Source organism: Setaria viridis, chromosome 2, assembly GCF_005286985.2.
Source record: "Setaria viridis chromosome 2, Setaria_viridis_v4.0, whole genome shotgun sequence".
Lineage (NCBI taxonomy): Eukaryota > Viridiplantae > Streptophyta > Magnoliopsida > Poales > Poaceae > Setaria > Setaria viridis.
Window position 1 is genome coordinate 26,404,376 of NC_048264.2, and position 24,029 is coordinate 26,428,404.

Genomic DNA, 24,029 nt, shown 5'->3' on the forward strand with positions numbered 1-24,029 from the left:
TTATGCAAGTTAAGTAAAAAAAATTCAAGTAGCCTACCGCGCGGTCGTAGTTGACGTCTCTCGCGCGAGGGTACATCTGGGTGACTGGAGCGGTCTCCGTCGGTGGCTCCGCCAGAATGTGCTGGACCCGCGTCCTGGTCCTCGGTAAGAACCAGCTAAGGTATGCTGCGAAAGCGTCGGCGTCGTGTGGCCGGGCCTCCTGGACCACCTCGTTTAGTGTGGTCGCCCACAGGGCGACCTAGTGAACCATCCTCGGAGCCCATAGGACTCCAGGCCCACTACCACCACCCTGACGGGTAGCCCTAATGGAACCATCGTTACACGAATTACATAAATGAAATATTGTTAATGCAAAGAGAATGAAAATGCTGGACTGTACCTGTGAACGGAAGCAGGAACCACTGACGTTGCCGGAAGCCGAAAGTCCTGGTACAGGCCGAACTGCCTCATGACACGGTGAACCGCGTAGTCCTCGACGTAGATGTCGAAGACAAGTGGCCTCCTCGTCATCCAGTACGCCATGTCCCGATGGCATAGCGAAGATAGGCCATGCGGGGCACGGGCCTCCACCTCCTCGAAGCTACGGTCTCCACCTCACGTCAGTGTCGACCAGAGTGTCGAACATACCGATGAAGTCTGGGTAAGACTTCTTTGTCTGAAGCCTCGTCCAAACTGCCTGCAAGAAATGTAATCACAATTTCTCAGTTAGTACCTCAGAAAATTCCAAATTGTAATAAGAATCGAAAAATAGTAGTGGAAGAACCGTACCCTCCTCAAGCAGCACAATGACCCCATCGTGGGTCTGTCGACGTCGTCCTCATCAAAATCCCTAGAGTAGGGGGGACATGTCCACATGAGGTCGCCCTATCGGGAACCGCTCGTAGGCCCAAAGCTGAAGCAGCAGCGGGCAGCCAAGGAAGATAGGCTCCGTCGAAGTTACCTTCACGCAGCCCATGCAAAGACCCCTGTACGTGGCCGCCAGCACAACTGAACCCCAGCTGTACTATGGAACCTTGTCGAGCGGGGCCTCCGCAATGGCCCTCGCGTAAGGAAGAAGGTGCTTAGGCACCGAGTTCCCCTACGACATGTAGAAGAGGGTCCAGCTGAAGAGCCATAACAGGTACGCTTCCAAGTGACGCGCTACTATGGCGTCTTCTGCGTCCTCTCTCATGTACTCAGCCTGCAAAACAATTTCGTAGTTGTGTCAACAATTAAAACAAATTGCCAAGAAATATTTGTAGTTGCTGGTAATTAGAAACTCACACTGAACTGCTGGAGCCAAGCCTTCGTCGGGCCGTGGGAGCTGCTTAAAGTGGTGTACTAGGGGGCATTGTCTACGCGGGCAACGTTCGCAAAGCGACCCAGCAGCTCCTCGCGCCAGGAGAGGGGGACGTCCATCGCGGCTACGGCGGCCCCTGCACAAGGAAGGCCCAGTAGCATCGAGACGTCCTCTAGTGTGGGGTTCAACTCACCGACCGGGAGGTGGAAGGTGTGCGTCTCCGGCCGCCACCGGTCCAGCAAAGCTGCTAGCAATGACATGTCGAACTGCAACCGTATGGGTCTCTCGCGGCCACGTCGCGCTAAACGGTCAACCATGTCGTCTTCCACAAGCCTAGCCGTAGGAAGAAGGCCCGCCGCACGCAACCTGTACCACGGAACAAATGAATTAGTTTACAAAAATTATTCGTTCAACTTAACAAAAAAGTATTACTAATTATTTGTACCTCGGGATCCAACGTCGGTCGATCGGCATGGTCGCCAGCAGAATACGAGCCCGAAACGTGCCTAGGTTGGTACCAAGTACGGTCGAGTGGAACGACCTGTGTTGGCCGTCCACGGTAGGGTCCAGCAACTCAGGGGTCTCGACACCCTGTGGACCTGGGTGCAACGCCATACCTGCAACACAAGTATGGAAAGAAATAAGCACTGAACATCTAAAGAATATATAGTATTGCATTACGTTACATTGCAAATAAACATCATAACTCTACGGTACATACGAGTCAATACAAATAGAAGGGTCCAAGATAAATATTACAATACTTGATGTCCTTGTCCACGGCATCAAATAAACATTATATTACACTACCTAAGGACGACAACTGAAGTTACAATAACACAACTGAAGGTAGATAGTACATTACATTACTAGTTATTAGATGCAGATTGGGTGCTAGCACTTGCTTACGTCGTTGCTGGGCATTTCTTGTAGGTGTGACCGGCTTCGTGGCACTTGGAGCATAGACGGATATCAGGACCAGCTTCAGATTCATCCATGTCATTATGGATATGCCTGTTCCCACATCGCCCCACTCCTTGGAACATTTCTGGATCAGGATCAGGAATGTAGCGGGCGGCATTACCTGGAACATTGACAAAGTCTCCCAGCAAACGATATCCATAAACCTTGTTCCTCCAAGTTTGCCATATGGTTTCTTTGAGGAAATAGTACGGCATGAAACGACGGGGTTGGAGACCCCCCGCCTCCAAGCATGCAGCAATGATATGGGTGCAAGGTCTATGCAACAACCTTGGCTTGTGGCAAGAGCAAACACAACCTTCATTGCTGATGATGCACTCATGTGTGTGTCTCTCACGCCTCCTGCCCATTCGAACTTTGTCCCTACAAACAACTTCAAACCGGCGTTCCACGGCTCCCACTTCTTTCACACGATGCAAATGAGCTTTCTTAATTGCTTCCTCCATGTACTCTGTCATCTTGTACCCAAATATTACGTGGTTGTCGCGCATGGAGTTATCAGTCAATTAGTACCTTTCCTTAAAATACTTCATGGTGCGGTAAAGGTAAAATTCGACAATACCAATAAGGGGCAAGCCCCGAACACCATGCAGGACTCAGTTGTAAACCTCAGCTAGGTTTGTCATCATTATACCCCACCGTGCACCTCCTTCATCAAAGAGTAATGTCCACTTTTCCTTCGGTTCATTCTCAATCCACTGTGAGAAGGTCCTGATGGATCTTCCCCGTCTTTGCCTAACGTTTGGACCGTCGAGCCCGACATCCTCCAAAGACACAGGTTGGTCGGCCTCACTATTGACCGCCCTCTTCACTGGTTCCTCGCATTGCTTCTTTGAACTTCCTCTCCTGATTCTTGTAGCACAAGCGCTTGAACAATTTCGTAAGGGTCTTGTTCTTGAATTGGCTGTGAAAGTTCGCACCCATATGCCTCATGCACCACCGACTCTTCAAGTCCGGTCATATCGGCGTCCTGAAATGCTCTTGACTTCCCTTCTGTAGGTCCTCGATTGCTTGTATAATGCCTTTGTGCCGATCATGAACGAGACTGACCCCCTCGACGTCCAACACAATCATGTTCTTCACCCTCTCGAGAAACCAGTACCGGCTATCTCTAGACTCCTCCACAAAAGCGATCGCAAGCAGCAACACCTGATTATTGCCATCCGTTCTGATAGCTGTTAATATTGTGTCTTTGTACCTTCCAGTCAGAAATGTGCCATCAATGCAAATGACTGGTCGACAATGCCGGAAAGCCTGAATGCAAGGACCCAACGCAAGGAATGACCGCTGAAGGATTTGTTTGCCTGGAAACTGAAGAACTGGATATGATTTCAAGTCGTAGAAGCTTCCAAGATTTCTCTGGCAAATGGTGTGCAACAAGGCAGGGAGGTTGTCGTAGGATGCTTCAAACGTACCCCACTTCATCTCAAGCGCCTTCTGCTTAGCACGGTAAGCTTTGTTGTAGCTGATCTTGTACTTAAACTTCTCCTCTATGGCACATATAATGGACTTGGGCTCGAAGCTTGGATTCTCCACTATCTGAGGGTACATGTATTGAGCAACAAATTCAGCAGTGAGGTTGCGGTGTGTCCCTTCCAATTCAGCTAGCAAGCATTGGTGCTCAACCACTTTAGTCACCTCCCAGTAATCCTTCCATTTGCCCTTGTATGCATGCATCCTGAATGGGCTATCATTTTGCACACAACGGACATCATACACCTTTGGGCTACTCTTTTTCACCCTGAACTAACGCTGCAAACACAAAGTGGACCACCTCTTAATAGCCACCTTCACTTCATCCCCACTTTGATACACAGCCCCCACGCATACCTCATTCTCCCTGTACTCCCAAGCAATATTTTCCCCCACATTTACCTATAGGGCGGAATGGTCGTAATTTGACCAATTTCGCAGTACAGGATAATCATTTTCCTCATCCGACGAGTCCTCCTCCATGGCAACATTGGCCACCCCTCCTTCCATCTCCATCTGCTCTACTAACTCAGGAAATTCTTCCCCCTCATCAGCCTCTACATTTGGTTCTTGAGGTGCTACATCATGTTCTGCATCTCCACCTTCTTGTTCTTCATCATCAATTTCTTCGTTTCCACCCGCAGTACTCTACACATCTTCTTCCACTTCAACTTCATCTCCTCCGACTTGATCTTCAATATGAGTGCTAGGTCCACCCTTAATGAAAAATTGGACATACCATATGATTGGTAAACCTCTTCTCGTGAAACCATCTATGTAAGCTCGATACCTCGGAGTTCCTTCAAGCGGAACCAACTCCCAAAAGTTTATTGCCGGCCATCTTTGCACTACAAACCTTACTGACACATCTGCTTGATCTCTGTCAACACCTAAGTCCCTACAGAGCCACTTGCATATACCCCCTAAATTCTCTCTCTTGCTCTTGGAACACACTTGGTAAAACAGGGGAATCCACTCAAATCTACCCCTTCTGGACCATATCTAATCTTCCCCAGCCCATAGTACACTTGAGTATTGACACTATCTGACATGCCTAGCAACATACATGAAATGGGCAGTCCAAGTTATTCTCAGCACTATACATAAATTAACTACAATAACGACCTCAATTGAATAAACAAACAACTATGTAACACTAAATCGAGCTTATTAACTAACTTTATCATAGACATGCACCACAACAAATTAATCTAATAATGTTACCGAAAAACTATATTGTAATACCTAACCAAAAAGTTATAATTTACTCACTACATTTAGCGCAGTGATTTACCAGAACAAACAAATTTAATATTGTTATCAAAAAAATCTATTCGAATACCTACCAAAAAAACATAATTTAATAACTCATTTATTCTAGCCATTTACCATAACAACTAAATCTAATAATACTGACTCTACTTTACTGTATATGCTAAATCAGATATACTAACTAATATACTTTTTCCTATCTAAAAACAGCTAAAAATTTCCAAGTCTAAATCTACATCCACTATTACTTCTAAGTCTAGATGTACTAATATTTCTAAATCTCAAATTCACTAATATTTCTAAAACTAGATCTAAACTAACTAAACTACGAGATTAAAAAAAATTTACCTGCGACAGACGGAAGAAATTTCTTCCCTCTTCCACCTCCTCCTCCTTTCTTTCTTTCTTTTCTTCCCTCCTCCTCCTCTCTCTCTTTTTTTTCCTTCCCTCCTTTCCTCTTTCTCTTCCCTCTCCCTTCTCTAGCTTCTGCGAGCGCGCCCTGGTGCGGGAGGAGGGAAGGGGCGCGGGCGGGTTATAAAGGGCCGACTGTCGCCAGCCCAAGCGGCGGAAGCGCGTTACTGCCGGCTGAGGCGGCGGTAACGCCTCAACTCGCGGCCCGCAGTTACGCCGGCTGCTGAACGTTGGCGAGACCTTTACCGCCGGCTGAGGCGACGGTAACGCCCTTCCGCCACCTGAGCCGGCGGCGATAGCCCAAATCTGCAATTTTTCCATCCGACTATATATTTCTATATATTTGTGCAAAATCGAAAAAAATATAAAAATAAAAAAATTCCAGACCAATCCCCGATCGGGGCGGCACCTCGGCAGGCAGGCCGGCAGCGCACGTCCAACTGTTGAAGGCAGGCCCCCAAATTTTTAGGGGCCTAGTGCGGTCGGCCCACTTGCGCTGGGCTTACGGTGGGCCCTGACGGAAGACCATACTATACAATGCAACGACGAATTGTCTCGGACATACCTTGGTTTCCTTTTTTGCATACGTATTATGCATTTAAACATTGGAAAAAAAAGAATCTCCAATGTTTTCTTAGCGCTAGCATTACCTCATGATCGCTGCTTCCAAGTTAACAGGAAGCAGCAGATACAGAACAAGACCGACCTAAAATTTCCTTCACTACAAAAAATACAAACAAGATGTAATAATTATCTAATTTTCCGTATTTCTTTTAACTGTCCCTGAAATCGCCTTCTCTAAGCAGCAGCTCCTTGAACACCGCCGACGATTCTGCCCACAGCTTCTTGGCTACTTCCGTGTCGTACGACAGCCGGGAGGATCCGATCGTTCTTCCTTTCCCTCCAAAGAAATACTTCCCAGATTCTTCCTGAAAACAACAGCATGGAATTATACGATTCAATGTTAGTAGCGAATGCTAGTGCACCATTTGTTGCAAGACAATGAAAGCTCTCCAGGGTAGAACGGCAAGCTTACAGGCGGTGCCAAAGCAGCGTCAAGGACGGCACCAACCCCGGTATCAGGTTCCTGCAGGAGTTTCAGGAAGCGTAGAACCAAGAATGCGAACCAAGAGACACACTCAGGAAGCTCTCGCATGATCTTCGTTTCCACAACACCAGGATCAGCAGCACTAGAAACATGAAATGTAGCAAGTTATATGTGCAAATAGAAGCATGTTAGATAGCAAGCTGGTAGTCGAGGATGGACAAGAAGGTTGCTAAAGCTTAAGTTATCTGAAACAGATATGTTTCAGTAAGGTTTTCCTCTTATGTTTAAAGAACAGAACAAAATGTCATGGTAAAGAAAACGTTGTATATACAAAGTGTGAGGCCCCTTAGGGACAACAAACAATTACTCCAAAATTTCAACATAAAAATATAGGCTCCTATTCCTTCAATAGGCAAGGATGTGGTTTTACAGTATGGAAAAAGGTAGAAGGAAATACATAGCAGATAATCAATGGTACATACATGACAGAGACACCAGATGACATGTGAACCTGTCGATGAAGCTCATATGAGAACATCAGTAAACAAACTGCAATGATAAATGTATTTAGAAAGTTACGATAGCATTACATGAAGCATACTAGAAAACTGAGAATTGAGAAACAGACTCACGCTTGGTGTACTCATAAGTACAAGCTAAGGGGTAGTTTTCCCCTGCTGAGCACTGGCCAAATTTCATCCCTCTCAATGCATCCTCAGAAACATCAATACCTGACACTGCATAGGCAATTGTATGGGTTACTGCAAGAGGAGATGCCATGGAGAGCAGATGGTACAAATATGTATTAATTTCGAAACAGCAGAGCCACTTCTGTGGACAGCAAGATTTGAACCACAACACAACCATATACAGGAATTACTAGCACAACAACCAGGAAAATCAGATAAAATGAAAAATGATATGAGCACTCGTATAACAGGGCTATCTTTTGTTAATATTGTGCTCCAGTTGAACTTTTTTTTTAAAAAGTTTTTTTAAAAAAAAACTTGACCACAGGGGGAGACCTCCCCTAGGCTTTGTTCTAAGAAGGTGCTGTGCTTCAAACCCAGGTTGGATGGGAGTTTCAATGACCCCCGGAGTTCAACGCTCTAACCGGTCCATGCTCAAACTTCAATTGAACTTAGGTTCAGAAATAGGTCACGCAGTTTGTTGACAACAAAGACTTAAGCTTAGCACATACCACATCTGTGTGTGAAAGATGTTAGATTAACCACTCGAGAAGGCACTGAGCTGTTCTTCAGCAATGGTAAAAGAATGTTGGTCAGGATAAAGGGACCAATGTAGTTTGTCTGTATCATCCTGAAATTCGCATGTACCAATGTTTAGTTAACTGTTAGTGGAACAACAAAAATGTAATGCTGAAACAAAGAAAAGACCATATATTGTCAGCACAACAACGATCTTTTGCAAGAACAAACAATGGAAGCACTTACTCATCAAGCCGATCCTCAGTTACTCGATGCGACTTTGCTAATATGCCAGCACTATTAACCAAAAGCTGGATAGCAGGCTCTGAACTTGTCTCCTGAATCCACTGCTTCAGAGAAGTTCCAAACTTCTTTATTGACTTGTAGGATGCCAAGTTCAGTTGAAATGTTTCCAGATGGGCATCTGGTTGTTGCCTCCGAATATCTTGAACAGTCTGTTCCACAGAGGATGGCAATGATAACAGCAGTAAAGAATAGCATAATACGTCTAGCGCAAACACCATATGTAATACCTCAAATAACAGCTGTGTGGAACGTCCAGCTGAGAAAGAATAGAATTGCATAATGATTCAGTACATCAACATGGATGAATAAATCCGGCAAGAACAAAAGTCAAAGGTAAATTTTTCCTACAGTGACTATAGCAAGGATAGGAATGAATAAACATGGAACAAAATCTAGAATAGAGGTTTTGCTAAATTTACTGCAAACAACAGATGAACAATTATATCAAGACACTTGACATCACAGATCCATTGAAGGCCATAGTTACCAAGAAAAGGAGGGCAACCTGTGCTCGCAAGTCCTTGCTGAAGAATCAGTGCAGAAGGTTTTACGAATTCAGCAAGCAATACAGAACAAAAGGTAGTAACGAAACTACAACTTCTTTTTATTGATGATTCCATGTCCTTGGCAATACAGAAGGCATCCTACTCAGATGCAGGACACCTGTTCGACGGAATGCCCAGTCAAGCATGACAGCGGGAATAGACACTCAACCGACTCACCGAGCACGACGTGGTAGCCCTCCCGCGCCAGCGCCGCCGCAGCCGCCCTCCCGAGCCCCGACGTAGCCTGAAATCACGAAACGCAAGGCTTCGTCACGCGGAGGACAGAAAGAGGCACACGCATGCGAGAGGGCGGGCGTATTACCCCTGTAACCACGCAGATTGGGCGGCGGCCGCCGCCGGGCCGGGGTCGCCGGCGGCGAGGGGTGGCGGCCACCCGGCCGCGGAGGAAGACGAGGAGGTAGGAGTGGAGGAGGGAGAGGGTCCAGACGACGGCCATCCGCCAGAACTGCGGCGAGCAGACCATGCGGAGCGCCTCGCGGTCCATGGCGGCCGGTCGGTTTACCGTGGACTTACCGTGAGGGAGATTTAACTATTTGTCAGTTTTACGGATAAGATCCTTCGTTAGCCTATTTTACGTTGGAGCATGTATATTTACCATCATGAAACAAACGATGCTACATATTTACCACTTTTGCTGACTCGGTGAGTCACCTCCTCATGCTAGGATGGATAAAATGACCATACTACCCTTGCCCTCATCATGTTAGCCATCTCATCCCCTCTCTCCTGCTAATGATGTGTGGGACCTGATTATCAGTATCATCTTCAACCTCTCGCCGCCCTCTTCTTTCTTACTACAACTCCTCTGCCCAGCCCTGTCCCGTCCTGCCTCGATAGGGTCTACGTCCGCAACGGCGCGAACCCGCTCCACAAGCCCCGCGCGGGGCACCACCTCTTCGACGGCGATGGGATGCTCCACACCGTGCGCCTCCGCGCCGGGCGTGCCGAGTCCTACGCGTGCTGCTTCATGGAGACGGCGCGGATGAGGGAGTTGGACCCACCGGCACGTGCAAGCCGCAGGCTGGAGCCGTGCTTGCCTCGCATGTGTGTTGAGCGGAGGGGATTGGAGACGAGTCCTGGCTTGCTTCCGCTCTCGCCGGAGTGCCTGGGCAAATGAATCAGCGAGAGGTGAGATCCCATCTTGTGGTTCGATCGAGAATGCGTACCTGAGGGTGTGTATTCGGAGGGACGCGGTGGAGCCGCCGGGACCGGTGATGTGGAGGAAGTCGAGGTTGGAGCTGGAGAGCACGGCGGCGACAGCGTCGGTGCGGTGCCCCAGCTCGACGATGATCCACATGAGCTAGGCATCGACGAGGCGGAGTGTGTGCGCCAAAGACGTCAGGGACGACACCTGGAGCGCGGATGTGGTGGTTGGGGTGACGGCAATGACGGGCCTCGGCGGCCTAGCGCTGCGGTGCTTGCTGTTGCGTTGCGCGTTCTGGACGGCGGCGAGGATGCGGTGGGCCTTGAGCATCTCGTTGGGGTCCGGGTGCGGCTAGGAGCAGATGCGGATCGGGTGGCGCCCCACGAAGATGGGGCCGTGGTGGTGATGCGGGTGGGCAGCTCCGATCTCGGCGGCCACCATGGTGGTGGTGGTGACGGTGGTCATGGTCGTGGTGGTGATCGTGGCCGTCGTCGTGTTGCTAGCCCGGCGACCATGACAGGCGGGGACACGAGCGAGACAAGGTGCGCGGCAGGGTTGATGGGCGGCGTCGGCAGGAAGAGAAGGTGCATGAAGAGGCGCAAGAAGCGGAAGCCCACGGCCATGGAGGTGGCGTAGAAGAGTGCGCGCAGTAGCAGCCATGCCGCTGGCAGCAACGGCTTCGCCGGCTCCGGCTTCTCATCTTCGTGGACTCGTTTGGCAGCGTATGCATAGAGATAGGTGAGAGAGAGGAAGAGAGCAAACGCACATGCTGCAGGGAGGGCACTATGGTCTTTTTCTGTGCTTGATACATGCTGGACGGAGGACGTGATGCGACACGTCAGCAAAAGTGGCAAATGTGTAGCGTCATTTATTTCGCGATGGCAAATATGTAGGAGCCTACGTAAAACTGGCAAACGAAGAAGTGCCATCCGTAAAAGTGGCAAATAGTTAAATCTCCCTTACCGTGATGGGTAGGAGAGAGAAAGAAAATGTCACTACGTCTAGCATGAGCTGATAGCACGCACCACGAAGACAAGCGGGTCCCACCGTCTAGGCTTCCTTCGCACTCATTTTCTCCTTGCTCGCTCAAGGATGATGATGGAGAAGAATGAGGCGAGGTGGGGGTGGAGGTGCAGACCTTGGATCTGGCGGAGGTGGGTCGGAGCTCTTGGCCACCACGGCAGATCCAGGCAGGGGCGGGGCCAGGAAGGGGCGGCGTGGGGGTTGTAGCCGGCATCGGGAGGCGGTCACGACCAGCAAGGTAGGGGGCGGGGAGTCGGGGCGACACCTGGAGGCGACCGCGGCCAGCGAGGATGCCACGGGGATGGGATGGCGGACTGGTGAGGTCCGCCGGAGTTGTGGCTGAGGGAGTGCGGGCTGGCTTGGAAGAGATGGAGAAGATTGAGGGATGGATTTGGATGAAATCAAATTCAAATACACATTTTAATTTGAATTCAGATATGAAGACGAATATTATTGGGTACGGATACAAAATGAAAAAATGAATAATTCGAATTCAGATTCGCATTCGGATACTCGAAGCCATAACGAGTATTAACTAGCAGGTATACCCGTACGTTGCAACGGGAGAAAAAAAAAACATTGCACAACCCTAACCTAATAAACATGACAAACAACTTGGGTGATATTTTGACAACTTAATTGCTGCTGTCGTGCGGCTGCACCATGCACAATCTGTCAGCGTCAACTCCGCCAGCCTTGTGATGTGCACCGGCTCGGCAGTGCTGGCAGTCCAACCAACAACGCATGGAGGAATGAAGGGCGCATGGAGTTTAGCGTCGTACACGTGCATCGACTGCGATAGGAGAACAGCGTGGCGGCCATGTTGTTAGCGTGAGGATGCAGAAACCAGCTCTCGCGTTAGCTTAGCCTTATCTTCTCACTCTCTGACGCTGTCACCCACCTCCATCCGTCCATGTATCCTCTCATCGAGCGCATCCGAGCTACCAACTGCCACCATCCCATGGCCGCCAGCTGCCACTGAGCTGAAAGCCAACCATGACCGCCCCCAACCGAACCCAATCCGACCCGCTCGTACGCAGCACCGCCACCGCTATGACACGCCAACTCCACGCATCGCGAGTGATTGTCTAGTTTCAAGATCCAAAGTGAATTGTGATGCCTGCTATTTTTCCTTTTCTTTCTTGGATTTTCTTGTAGATAGCGGTATCAGTGGTTTTCAAGCGGGCTGCGGCCGTTAGCAGAACAATGCGAGCTGCTGGTAGGCCGGAAGCAGCGCACGGACACGACGAACGCATCGACCATCGAGCATGCCGCGTCCTCGTTGGCTGCCTGCCTCCGCAACGCGACCGCCAAATCTGTCGCCATGGTGCCGTGCCTGAGCTTGTCATCCATCCTCATCATGCTCTCCACTGTGCGCGTGGCCTTGACAACTATGGTAACGGGCCGACAACATCTTATTTTTCTTTTCCTTTCTTTTGCTCCTTTCGTGGGTTATATTTTGCAATTTGTCGGTGGCTGGCACTGCGTGCAGATGCCACGGTGGGCGGTGGCCCGGGCAGGCGGAGGATGGCGAGGGGGCTGGCGGCGATCTGTCTTCTCCCCCACGCGCAACCTCTTGTGGCAGCACGCACCACACATGCAGAGGCGGTGGCGGCGGACGGTGAGAGGGCCGGCGGCGGCGGACGGCGAGGTCAGGGAAAGGGACCGAATCACTTAGTCAATACCTTTCAGTCTGCTCTGGCATACCCAAAGTATGGGATGACAACAGCAATGGGAACGTATCTGGTGCAAACCATCTACTCCATGCAAACTTGAAAAACTATGAGTCAAGACTACAAGATGCTAATCCAATGGGTAGGGTTAGTGGTGGGATTATTTTGCAGTTAAGCCCCCCACCCGCCGGCCACTTTTGATGCAACACCTTTTCCATGATATGCAAAACTAGCCGGCAGGTGGGGGGTTAACTGCAAAATAATCCCACCACTAAACCTATCCATTGGATTAGCATCTTACGGCCTTGATTTATAGTTTCCAAGGTTGCATGAGGTAGATGGTTTGCACCATGTACATTCCCAACAGTAATAGACCGTGTTGAAGCCCTCCGGCATGCATCAATCATGATGAAGAGCTCCATGAGGTTTTTGTTGACAGGAGAGCATATTGGTTGGACCAAGAACACATCGCATCCTCTCACGATCTCTTGCAGTTGGACGTAAATTTCTCCATCGGCAAAGCCCTTGATGAGGATCTTGCCGAGGTCTACACCAAGGTAAGCAGCAATTTCCTAGAAGTAAATACAGAGAAAGGCATAAGTATTCAGTAGCACGTTCCCAATCACCAATCAGTACCTTAACAACCATAGCGAATCAAACATAAAAATCTAGAAAACAAAAAACATGGACACGTAGTAAATTGGCTGTATTACATCTGAAAAGGTGCAAATCCCTTTCATGTCTATTTTAGTAGTACTGTCACAAAAATCACTTTCGCAACCATAGTAGACGAAAATACAAATCCATAAAGCATTGTTCATTTTTTTTAAAAAATATTCGCATTATAACTGCCAGGGGTGACATCCCTTTCACGTAAAGCACCAAATCAAGTGCAATTATGCAATTGTAAAAAACAAAATTATCAGGCACAGTGGCATTTGACGACTTAAAACCACTGTAGGAACAAGAAATCAAGCACCATATACAACTCCAGCGCCCAGGTTGCTTAAGAAGTTTATTTTCTTTCTGCGAGTACGGAACGGAGCCACCAGGGAGCAATAGAGCAGGCGAACCCACCTGGGAGAGCGAGCGGTTGGCCGTGCCGGAGAAGATCTTCATCCTGGAGTCCCGCGCGTCCCTTGGCAAGCGCCGCGAGCCTGGCCTCCTGCGCGGGCGCCTTCGGCGTCCGCACTGCGCCCCGCTGCTCGACCCCGCCCGTCCGCTTTCCCCATCCACCAAGCGCAGCAAGGGATTTTTTTCAAAATTATCAAGAACCATTCCAAGAACTACGAGTTGATTACGAAAAAATTAAAAAAAAATTTCAAAACAACCACGATGGTTGGATGAAACAACCGTATTTTAATATTATATAAGGATATAAAATCATGTCACAAGTAGTAGGAGTAAAGTATGAGTAATACATAGCAGATAGTTTATTGAACATTACATATTTATTAATACATAATAAATATAAATATAAAAACAAATATTTCCATAAATATATATATCCTTTAAAATAAAATAAGTACATTCATACATATAAATGTAATTTATTCATTAAATAAATAATGTATTGTATTTAAAACTAATATGATTAGCTATATTAAAATTAATTAAACTTGATCATTGTATGTCACTACTAATATTAGATTAACATAATTATTCATTTACCATATAGATATTTTTAATAGATTAAATGTTGTACATAATTATTTTATTAATATTACATGGTTTCATCGGTACTTTATTCTTTACAGATAGTATCGAATATTTCACATTTTTATCGAATACGAATATGAACTCGGATAGAGAAAACTACTGAAAATCGAATCCGGATACATCCATTTGACATCCATAAGAAAAACGAATACGACTATGGATATCCATATTAACGTTGTTAACGAATACGAATTCGGATAATTCGGATTACCAGACATACGTATCCATCCGACTAAAAAATTCTGACATGTTGGACCCGGTCCACTAAAGTTGGAAATAAATGGTGTAGTAGACTGATGACTAGGCTACAATTCTCTCTATAGCTGAGTTTGACATGTTACAGAGAGTACACCCTCAGGCCTTGTTTAGTTCCCAATTTGGGAGTGCCAAAGTTGGGAGTTTGCCATAAATGCGCAACTGTACCATTTCGTTTGTATTTGTGAATTATTGTCCAAACATTGACTAATTAGGCTCAAAAGATTCGTCTCGCAAAGTACAACAAAACTGTGCAATTAGTTTTTGATTTCATCTACATTTAGTACTCCATGCATGTATCGCAAGTTTGATGTGATGGGGAATCTTCTTTTTGTATAGTGTTAAAGTTGGGATTTTGGGGGAAACTAAACATGGCCTCAGTAACCATCGTGGGTGCCCTGACAAAGACTTTCTTTCGAGCACAAGGTCCAAGGACTTTATTGACCAAGATGATTGAAGTCAGTGACACATACTTAGAAAAATTTTAAACATATAAATATGAGTCTGCTCCGTCACCAGCCGACTGAGATTTTGTTTCTCTATCGACCACCGTTTTTGTCCGTTGAGGTGTCTATGTGTCAAGGTGAAACGAGCCACGTAAGTCTTATGTCTCATAATGATAAGTGGGGGCAAACAAAAATTTAGCACTGTGAGGATGAGGAAACATTAATGCATTTGCCGCTCGCATTCCTTGCTGAAATGACATCTTCGAAACTCTCGTCTTATCTTTTTGGTAACTGAAATCTTGATAATCCAAAGGTGGTAGGATCGCTCATCATCATTTGATTATTAAAACAGATAACAAAAAATCAGATCTATTTAATTATCCACCTATGCAATGTTTCATATTTATAGTCATAAGGCCAGTTGAGGGGGGCGTGTTTAAAAGAAGGTTTGAGGAAGATTGCTATGGTGACGGAGTCATGAGGATGGTGTTGACGCCATTTATCGTAATGTTTTTACGTCATTCGTAACTGATATACGATTTTATTTGCTATGATATACGCCATTTATCTTCCTTTTCGTTTTTTTCAGAATTGAACAAGTAAATTGGGAAAGATGTTTTCTTCCTCCACTTATCATAAAATACGAGGGAAGGAGTGAGATGACTTTTAAACATTCATCATAGACTTTCTATGTCACTTGAGAGAAGCAACAAACAAAGAATAATAAAAAGAAAAACGGATAGGAATGGATAGATTTACCTGTTGTTGAAAATTTACATTAGAGGACTCTGAAGAGTCCTCAAACTCTTCATAAAGAGGATCCGGAAAGACACTATCTTGTGTTTTTCAAAGTATGTTACTAAACTGTAGGAAAATCAACATAATTAGGTATTTTAACCAAAGATGAAAATAGGTTTCAAGATAAAATGAAGTCACCGTAGCTGGGAACGAGATAACCTTTGGCTGGTGCCAACCAAGCGCCTCATGGGACCAACTCATTAATTAATAAGGCACTATCAACTCCGACTTTGTCTACGGCTTGCACACCCGCTAGAGAAAATTCACAAGAGATCGATGGGCAAAGAGTTCCACCACCAGCCACATTTTTTCTTGCACATCTTCATCATCCACCTCTCACGCTGCCGCCGAGAGGGTGAACCCAAGGGCATCAGCACTATATGGAGAACCAAGGCCTAGGAACATCCCATGAGAGAAGGTGGAGCAGCAGCGGAAGCCGCAACCACAACACCAGGTGCTAGGCCTACCACTGGGTATCCATACCTTCTTCCTAAATTCACATCCACTTCAAATGGAGGAGGTATATGAAGAAAATTATATACCTATTGGAAATAGGAAGAGTATAATTAATCAATTGGATATGTATATGTAATATATATATATAGCATAAAGTTAATTATCCATTGGATATTAGTGGGTTTGGGGAGGGTAAGGAGTGAATAATAATTATTTGGATTTGGACATGAACAAGAGTGAATTTGTCTATACCCTCTTAGTGGCAGGTCTACCAGGTGCTGCAGGGCGTAAGGTAACAGTGCACTTGTTTGCCTTGAGATTTCGTCCCGACAATCGTTATCGTAAGCCATGTCTTTAACGGGGTAATTTCTTTATTCGTACCATGGGTGGATGGACGGGGATTCAGCTATATAACTCTTATATTTTTTTGTACTTTAATGAGATGATTGGTATGTGCTACGTTTGCTTATTCAATGCTAGTTTCTTACTTCAACAGTATCTTAGCAAAGTTATTATACCTCTAGTTTTTAGATCTTTTTACCTACCCTACGTGTTGCTTGTGATGAATATAATTTTATAGTTAGGAGCACTCTCACCTTTTTTTTTACCGACTAAGTAGAAGAAGTTCCGGACGGGACAGAAAAGAAAAACAAAACAAACTCACCCGGTTGGATTGGGACATCAACGCGAGTAGCCACTTAACTCAAAAACTGCCACACACTACCGGTTGGATTGGGACATCAACACAGCCTCACCACTCCACTCGCCACGGCGGCACCTGCCAACATCCATGCTCATAGTTCGCCGAAACCTCCAGGAGTGGCCCGGTGTCGATGGGGAACCGATAGAAACGAACAGCACCGCACCGAGAAGGCCACCGCCATGCGGGACCCTCTGCTGTAGTGCCGCTGCAATACCACACTCCACCAGACAGAGTGATACCACCAAATCCGTACCTCTTGCAGGCTGCCTCGCAGTCGCCATCGCGATAACACAACGCACAGGGGCCTCACCACATCTGCCGTTGGACTCCACCTCACTCTCGCCACCTCGAAGAAACACCATGCGCGGGGGCCTTGCCTTGCTCACCATAGTACTCTATGTCCTGGATCCGTTTCTTATGTCGATGTCAGAGTGGTGAGCAATATTGCCCCGCTCCACAAGATCTCTGTAGAACAGCCAAGCTGCCACCATAGGTCGACTTCACCTTGTTGCTTCATCCACGCAAAAGCATCCGCCGCCATGTCAGGAAACCAGAGAAGTCGCTTGTGCCATCTTCCGATGATGTACCGCATCGAGTAGTCTAGCTAAGCTGAGCAACCCGCTGTGATCCGTTGCAAGCCTAGTTGTCCCATGATGTCATTGTCGCAAGCGCCGTCCTCCGACGCAGTCCCACGCCGCACTAATCGTTGCCAAGCAGTGCTAGCCACTACAGTCCGTTGCAAGCGGTCAAGACCGACAACCATGCGACAACCCCAGACCGCCACCATAACTGCGATCGCTTCCACGTGGCCTCGGCAACACCCGTCCAGCTTACCCCGCGGTGGAATTGTCGCCACCGGCTGCGGCCGCCCATGACTAATGGATCAAGGATGTCACAGACCGAGATGGGTCTCTAAGGACGATGCCTCCAAGGAGGGCACGACGCCAATGGCATCGCGGTCGCTCTTCCAGAATCTGGACAGGATTTTCACCTAGAGGACCCCAAGTAGCAGGGTTGTAGCTTAGAAATGACACCCCCAACGGGGAGAACAACACCCTAGGCGCCACCGTCATCTCCACCAGCAAGAACGCCGGTGAGGGCTTTCGCCCGGAGCATCCCAACCCCTGCACGCTCACAGCTCGGCACTCCCGGCTATAGTGACGGCAGCCGATCCGGGGTGGCATCGCCGCCGCGCCTTCTCACACCATGCCACCGTACCTCCACCTCCACTCGCTTGCCGACAGTCATCCTCTTCGCACCACACCCTATGGCGCCCTGAGCGCAGCCTGCGCAAAGCGCCTCCTCCGCGCCAGCATCACTGCGCACCGCTGTCCTCCACCCCGCACCCTACACGTGCAGTGCCTCCTCCGCGCCACTATCATCCGTGCCAGTGCCTCTCCGCCCGCTATCCTCCTAGGTGGTGCCTCCTCCGCCGCCGGACCGACGCGCTCGTGTCCTGGTGCCTCACAGCGAGGTTGCACCTGCCGCAGGCGACCCCGTGGCCCCGCGCTGCGCTCGCCACCGTGGCACGGGGATGCTAGGTTTGGGCCTCCATGTCCACGCATGGCCCAACACGCGCCTGTTGCCAGCCTGGGGATGCCTTGCCTCCATTACCGGCCACCACCACGCGCTGTTTCCTCACCCGTCCTGAGTCTTCCTCCGTGTGCGGACACCTCATCCCTGGCCGGGTTAGTCGCCGCCACGCAATGCCGCCTCGCGCGCCATGGACGCCGCGGCCGGCACCCTCCGCACCACCCACAAATCCTAGTAGGAACGACGTGAGCTAGTGGCACCCACGCGGGCACGTGCGCGCCCACCGTGTCACCAAGGTATGAGCAGCATGGGCACACCCGCCAAGGAGAAGGCCATGGCGGCCGGGAGCTTCCAAATTGTGGGTTCTTGCAGCCGTCTTCCTCCGCACCACCGGACACGTGCCGGAATAGGGCGGGGGCAGCGGATCCGGGGGTGGGGGAGCCAGATCCGTCCACGACGGGGCCAGATCTGGACCGCTGCCGCCTCGGCGCACCGCTCGGCAACCGCCACCCTGCGTCGTTCAACCCGACATACAGGCCCCGCACGGGCAAGTTTGCCTCGCCGCCGTCGTCCTCGGGGGCTGCACAGGCTTCCGCCGACCCCCTTCGGCGGCGGTGAGGTGAGCTCGAGAGGCGGGGAGGGGAGGTTGGCGGTGGTGGCGAGAGCATCACCCGTGTTGCGGGGGGGGGGGGGGGGGACGCAGTGGCTTGGGCTAGTGTTTTTCCCCCTCCTCCTGAACTCGCATGGGGAAAATGGTTTCCTCAATCTCACCTCTTTGATTGCACAACACTAGCATTATAATCGTTTCACTGGATCCATCGTGGTTCGTGGGCCAATGCTGCCCTAACGTACCCATCTTGGACATCCCGTTCTCTCTCGTCTCCTCCACTGTTTGCACCACACACTGCCACCTCCTTGCACTGCCGTGACACTGCCCACCACAAATAGAGTGGAGTAAAAGCGTGGGCATACCTAGATAGTCTCCTTCCCTAATGCCGTGTGACTGCTCTTGCTAGCGCATGGGAAACAAAATGATTTTGACGATGTCAGGGACTCCTGATGATATATACCATCATGCTGATATTAGATAGAGTAAAATTCACGGTATCACATAGGTTCCGAATAATTTTTTAAAATGCATATCTGGGTCCTAAACTTGTTAAATGTGCCATTCATGGTCCAAATCATCCTAATGGGCACAAACTAGTATCTATATATATAGTATATGTAGAAATAGCACCTGATGGCCATGCATGAGCACGTAGTAGAGTATGAGGACATCTTGAGCTCTATACTAGAGTGGCACGTATGCCTGATTAGAGTGATTTGGACCTCAAGTGACAAGTTAGCAAACCTAGGAGCTTATGTGTAATTTGAAAGTGTTGGAACCTTGGAGTACAGCATAGAAAAAGGTTAATCGACACATGTTCACGTTATAAATTTATGAGTATCGAAATAGAACTCTTGATATATAGAGAACAGATATTTGATCACGAAGAGACGATATTTGTGCTAGCTCAATATTGTTGGCGGGTGTGATACCCGCTAGCACAAACCTCACTACTAGGGAACCCTCTTATGCACCGGTTGGGAACCCCTTTAGTATCGATTTCGCAACCGGTATTGTTAGTTCGGTACTAATGGTGGGACCTTTAGTACCGGTACTAGTTAAAGGGGTATTAAAAAATACAAAATTGAAATCCACCCGGCCGGCCCCGTCCTCCCCAGCCCCCACCCCGCTGTCAGCCCTCGCCGCTCCCGACCCGCCGCTCCCAGCCCGCCGCCGCTCCCAACCCACCCACCCGCTGCTGCTCCCGCCGCCCCTACCTGCCCGCCACCGCTCCCGCCACCCGCCGCCTCACCTTGCCCCACCGCTGCTCCTCACTGCCGGTGAGGGGCGAGGGGAGGGGGGAGGGGAGGGGAGGGGAGGCAGGAGAGGAGGGTGAGGGTGCTGTGAGAGAGAGAGGAGAGGAGAGGAGAGAGAGATAGAGAAGGGAGGGGAGATGGGGATAAGTGATGTAGCACTAGCCCGATCTTCCGAAAGGTAGTGATAAATTCGATTGGTGGAGACTCAACATTGACGATCCGAGCTTCTAATTAGACACGATTCGAATCCCTACAACCGCTACACCGCTGCTCCGTTGGTTATCAACCAAGCATAACTTGATTGACGTCGCTGGGAAGGCTTTCCTTGCAAGTAAATCGAAGGACACAAGCAAGAAATTATAAACACACAATTTGATATTGCAAATAGGAATGAAGTAAAGAAGGGTTCAAGCTCTCAATTCGAAAGGATTAATCGACACAATTGAGGAGAACAAGAATAGGGGTCCTGGATCACTGTAAAAGGACTTGTCGCCACAACTACAACGAATCAATCTTAGTTTCTCAAAGGAAAACTAGAACTAAACAAAACTCCAGTTTCTAAGGCGGCGGCTACTGAGTTTATATCAAAAGGGGCGAACTAGGGTTGGGGGCGACTAAGGAGGGGGCACCCACAACTTGGGCTTAAGGCCCGACACAATACAAGGCCAAGTTGGCCCAAAACTGGTGATGCAGCACCTTGTCATGGTCACACAAAATGATCCACGAACCTTATAGATCTAGGAGTAGAACCAAAAGAACGGCGGCGGCGTCCCCATTCCAACGTATCAAAGAACACCTCGTTTCGATGTCGTATGAGGGAGATATGACCAAAACCGTGCAGGAGTGTCGGCTGAATCCGAACTTAACGCGACGACCGAGTTGGTGACGACTTGTAACTTGGGGAAGACCATGACTCGTGTGTGTCCAGCATGGCGATATCCTCATCATCCTCCCCTTCATGAATTGGAGTCATCCTCGACGCCATCCCATCATCAATCTCCTGCAAAAGGTTAGGGACAGGAGGATGCAAGATACGAGACATAGGATTATCGCTAACACAAACATCTTGACAAAGCATAGTATAACAAGGTGCATCATGATTATCGCATAAAGCAGCAGTAGCAGCAGTGGTGGCAAGATAAACACCCTCTTTTAACTTAATCCCATTATGGTTAGCGTGAGATGGATCTAATGCAGGATTATTCTTAACAATTTCAGCAAGCTCATTATGATGTGTCCTAATATCCGCAGGAGATAAAGAAAGCAAACTAATCTTCTTATTTTGATGCATAAAAGTATATTTATTAGTTTTACCATGGTGTAAAACATCAGTATCAAATTCCCATGGGCGGCCTAACAAAAAGAGAGCAAGCGTGCATAGGTACGACATCAAAATTAGCATAGTCACTATATGAGCCAATAGAAAAATGCACACGCGTTGATCTAGTTACCTTTGTCTTACCACTGTCGTTGAACCATTGTAGGAGGTATGGTGTAGAATGCCCACGTGTGGTCAAGCCAAGTTTCTTGACAAAATCGAAACTCACCAAGTTGTTGCAACTCCCACTATCAATTATGGTGAGAACACGGCGATCCTTGACGATGAGAAACATGTGGAACAAATTGCGATGTTGGAGCTTTTCTTCCTCATGTCCCAGTTGTGAAGTCAACACCCGCTGCACAAGAAGGCTCTCATAACCTACCGAGGCAGCCAGAGAATCAATGACAACCTCCTCCTCTTGATTCGCTTCATCTACAACAATATTAGCAGCAAGAGCCAATTCATCTTCAACATCACTAGCATTTACATATCCTGTTCCATCAGCGGTGGCTATGTAAGAATGACAATTTGGGTAATCGTTCATGACATGTCCAATGCCCTTGTGGTGGCACACAATTTTGTTGGAGTTGTCCGATGACGCACCAGGGACCATAGCTTTCTTCTGCAGTTGGGACTGCATAGGAAACAAATTTCTCACCTTGGAAGCATGTGTAGTAGTAGATGGTGTCGTTGATGGCTGGGCAACAGAAGCCTTGGGTTTGTCGACGTTGGAACACTGTTGCTGAAAAGATCTTCCAGGGTTGGACCTAAAAGTGTGTTGTTGACGACATCCATGTACTTCTCTTTCGGCTTTAAGAGCAAGATGATATAATTGGTTGAACCTGTTCCAATCTTTGTAATCAAGAATATCCTATATATCACGATTCAAACCACCAAAGAATCTAGCACGAGTATCTTCATCATCCTCATGTATATCACAACGTGCTAGACCAATGAGCAATTCCTGATAATATTCTTCTACTCCTTTTTCACCTTATTTTAAAGTTTGCAGTTTCATACACAAATCATGTTGGTAATAAGGAGGAACAAAATAAGATTTCATACGTTGTTTTAAAACATTCCAAGTTTGAAGTACAACATTGGCATTATTATTATTGCAAAGATCATTCCACCAAAAGAAAGCAAAACCAGTAAACTCACTAGTAGCAAGCCTAACTCTATGCTCAATAGGGACTAAATGTGTAACGGCCTCGGATAAAAACCCTTCGCGTTAATCCCCTGTCTCAGTTTACCAAGTCTAAGTGCTCAACCTCCAGCTCGGTCCCGACCCCCTGCGATCTGACCCCTCGCCGTTTTTCCCCAGTTCCGACCCCGCCAACCCCCAACCCACCGTCGGATCTTTCTAAGTCCTCCCACAACGCCTCCCTTCAAATCTGAGCCGTGGACCACCGAGACTGACCGGTGGACCCACGAGATCTTCCCCCCCCCCAGATCTCTCACGACAGGCGCACTCGAGTTGCATGCCCGCTTTAGAGTTCCCTAGCCGCATGGCTCAACTCCTCCAACGCCCGCCGCTCCGCCTCGTCGCCGGCCACGACCGAATGGATTCTCGCGCCCCCTTCCCCAATCGTGGCGGAAGCTCCTCTGCTACCCTTTCTGCAGCACCTCGCCGCCCGCGCCTATCATCACATCGCCAGATCCCGGCTGCAGAGCCCGATGCCGCCCGTCTTTTCCTTCACCCCTCCACAGTCGCGCCGCCCTAGTCCTCGCTACGCGACGATTCCTCCTCCGCCAACCCAGACCACGGCAGCGACAGCTCCTTTTCCGCCTTGTCAGAAGCTCCGCCCCGACAATCTGTTGCTCCGCGCTTGCCCGTGCGACCGCAGCCGCCTGTCTTCTCACCTGTACGCCCTCGTTTCTAGCATCGTTTCCCCGGTCACTTCCATCAGATCCACCGCGCAACGATGCCCGCCTCCGCCAAATCTCAACCACCGGCAAACCCGCGCCTGTGCCACCCTGTCATCGGTGCCCAATGACCGCCGGCGTCATCCCTGAAGTCCTGCTCCACCACCCTCGTCGCTCAATCGCCACCCCGGCAGAGCACTCCATCGCTTCTTCCCCGGACTTCGCGCCGCTCCCCCTTCTCTCTTCCGCGCAGCTATAAAAAGGAAGGCCGGAGCCCCACCGGAGCTCCCCTTCGCCATCGCTGCCCTCCCGCTTGCTCCCTGTTCGTGCTCACAGCGCCACCGCCTAAGCCTGAGGAACTCTCCTCTCCGCTCAAACACCACCTTCCCCAAGCCGCCGGCCACTGCTCCCCGTGCTGCACAAGAGCTTGCTTGTGATGCACAAGAAGCACCGCCGCCGCCAGAGTACCACCAGACATCCTCGCCGCTGTCCCAAGCCTTAGTCTTTCCGCCCAAGCCTGTTCTTTCCCGACCCCAAGCCTCATCTGTAAGACGAAGGTAAGCTACCGACCCTTTGTTTCGCCTCGTCCGACCCCTCCTATCCGCCCGACCCCGGTTCCGTCTCGCCCGACCCTTGTCTGTTCCGCCGACCTTCCTCCGCCCCACCCGAGGGCTCAGCTGTA

At 48.9% G+C, this 24,029-nt stretch overlaps 1 protein-coding gene and 2 pseudogenes across 2 annotated transcripts; all 3 read right to left on the reverse strand.

Moving 5' to 3' along the window:
- Positions 1–238: 238 nt before the first annotated feature.
- Positions 239–4,785, reverse strand: LOC140221889 (uncharacterized; annotated as a pseudogene).
- Positions 4,786–6,030: 1,245 nt separating this feature from the next.
- LOC117842888 (uncharacterized) lies at positions 6,031–9,103 on the reverse strand. 2 transcript variants are annotated; one of them, XM_034723411.2, is made up of 9 exons: positions 8,846–9,102; positions 8,701–8,767; positions 8,206–8,234; positions 7,919–8,127; positions 7,666–7,784; positions 7,097–7,201; positions 6,947–7,013; positions 6,453–6,606; positions 6,031–6,345 (listed from the first exon to the last, which is right to left on the reverse strand). In XM_034723411.2, exons 1-9 carry the CDS (start codon positions 9,026–9,028, stop codon positions 6,190–6,192), a joined length of 1,089 nt encoding a protein of 362 aa, XP_034579302.1. In that variant the 5' UTR covers positions 9,029–9,102; the 3' UTR covers positions 6,031–6,189. The 2 variants fall into 2 exon arrangements, with proteins under 2 accessions (XP_034579302.1, XP_034579300.1); XM_034723409.2 differs by having other exon boundaries at positions 7,919–8,234; positions 8,846–9,103.
- A 153-nt stretch (positions 9,104–9,256) lies between these two features.
- On the reverse strand, positions 9,257–22,094 carry LOC117844203 (uncharacterized; annotated as a pseudogene).
- Positions 22,095–24,029: the final 1,935 nt, after the last annotated feature.

Coding starts and splice junctions, on each gene's coding strand:
- LOC117842888 (XM_034723409.2), bottom strand. CDS start 9,028: ATGGACCGCGAGGCGCTCCGCATGGTCTGCTCGCCGCAGTTCTGGCGG. Junction 8,768..8,845: donor CAATCTGCGTGGTTACAGGG/GTAATACGCCCG, acceptor TCGTGATTTCAG/GCTACGTCGGGGCTCGGGAG. Junction 7,202..7,665: donor ATCTTTCACACACAGATGTG/GTATGTGCTAAG, acceptor TTGCCTATGCAG/TGTCAGGTATTGATGTTTCT.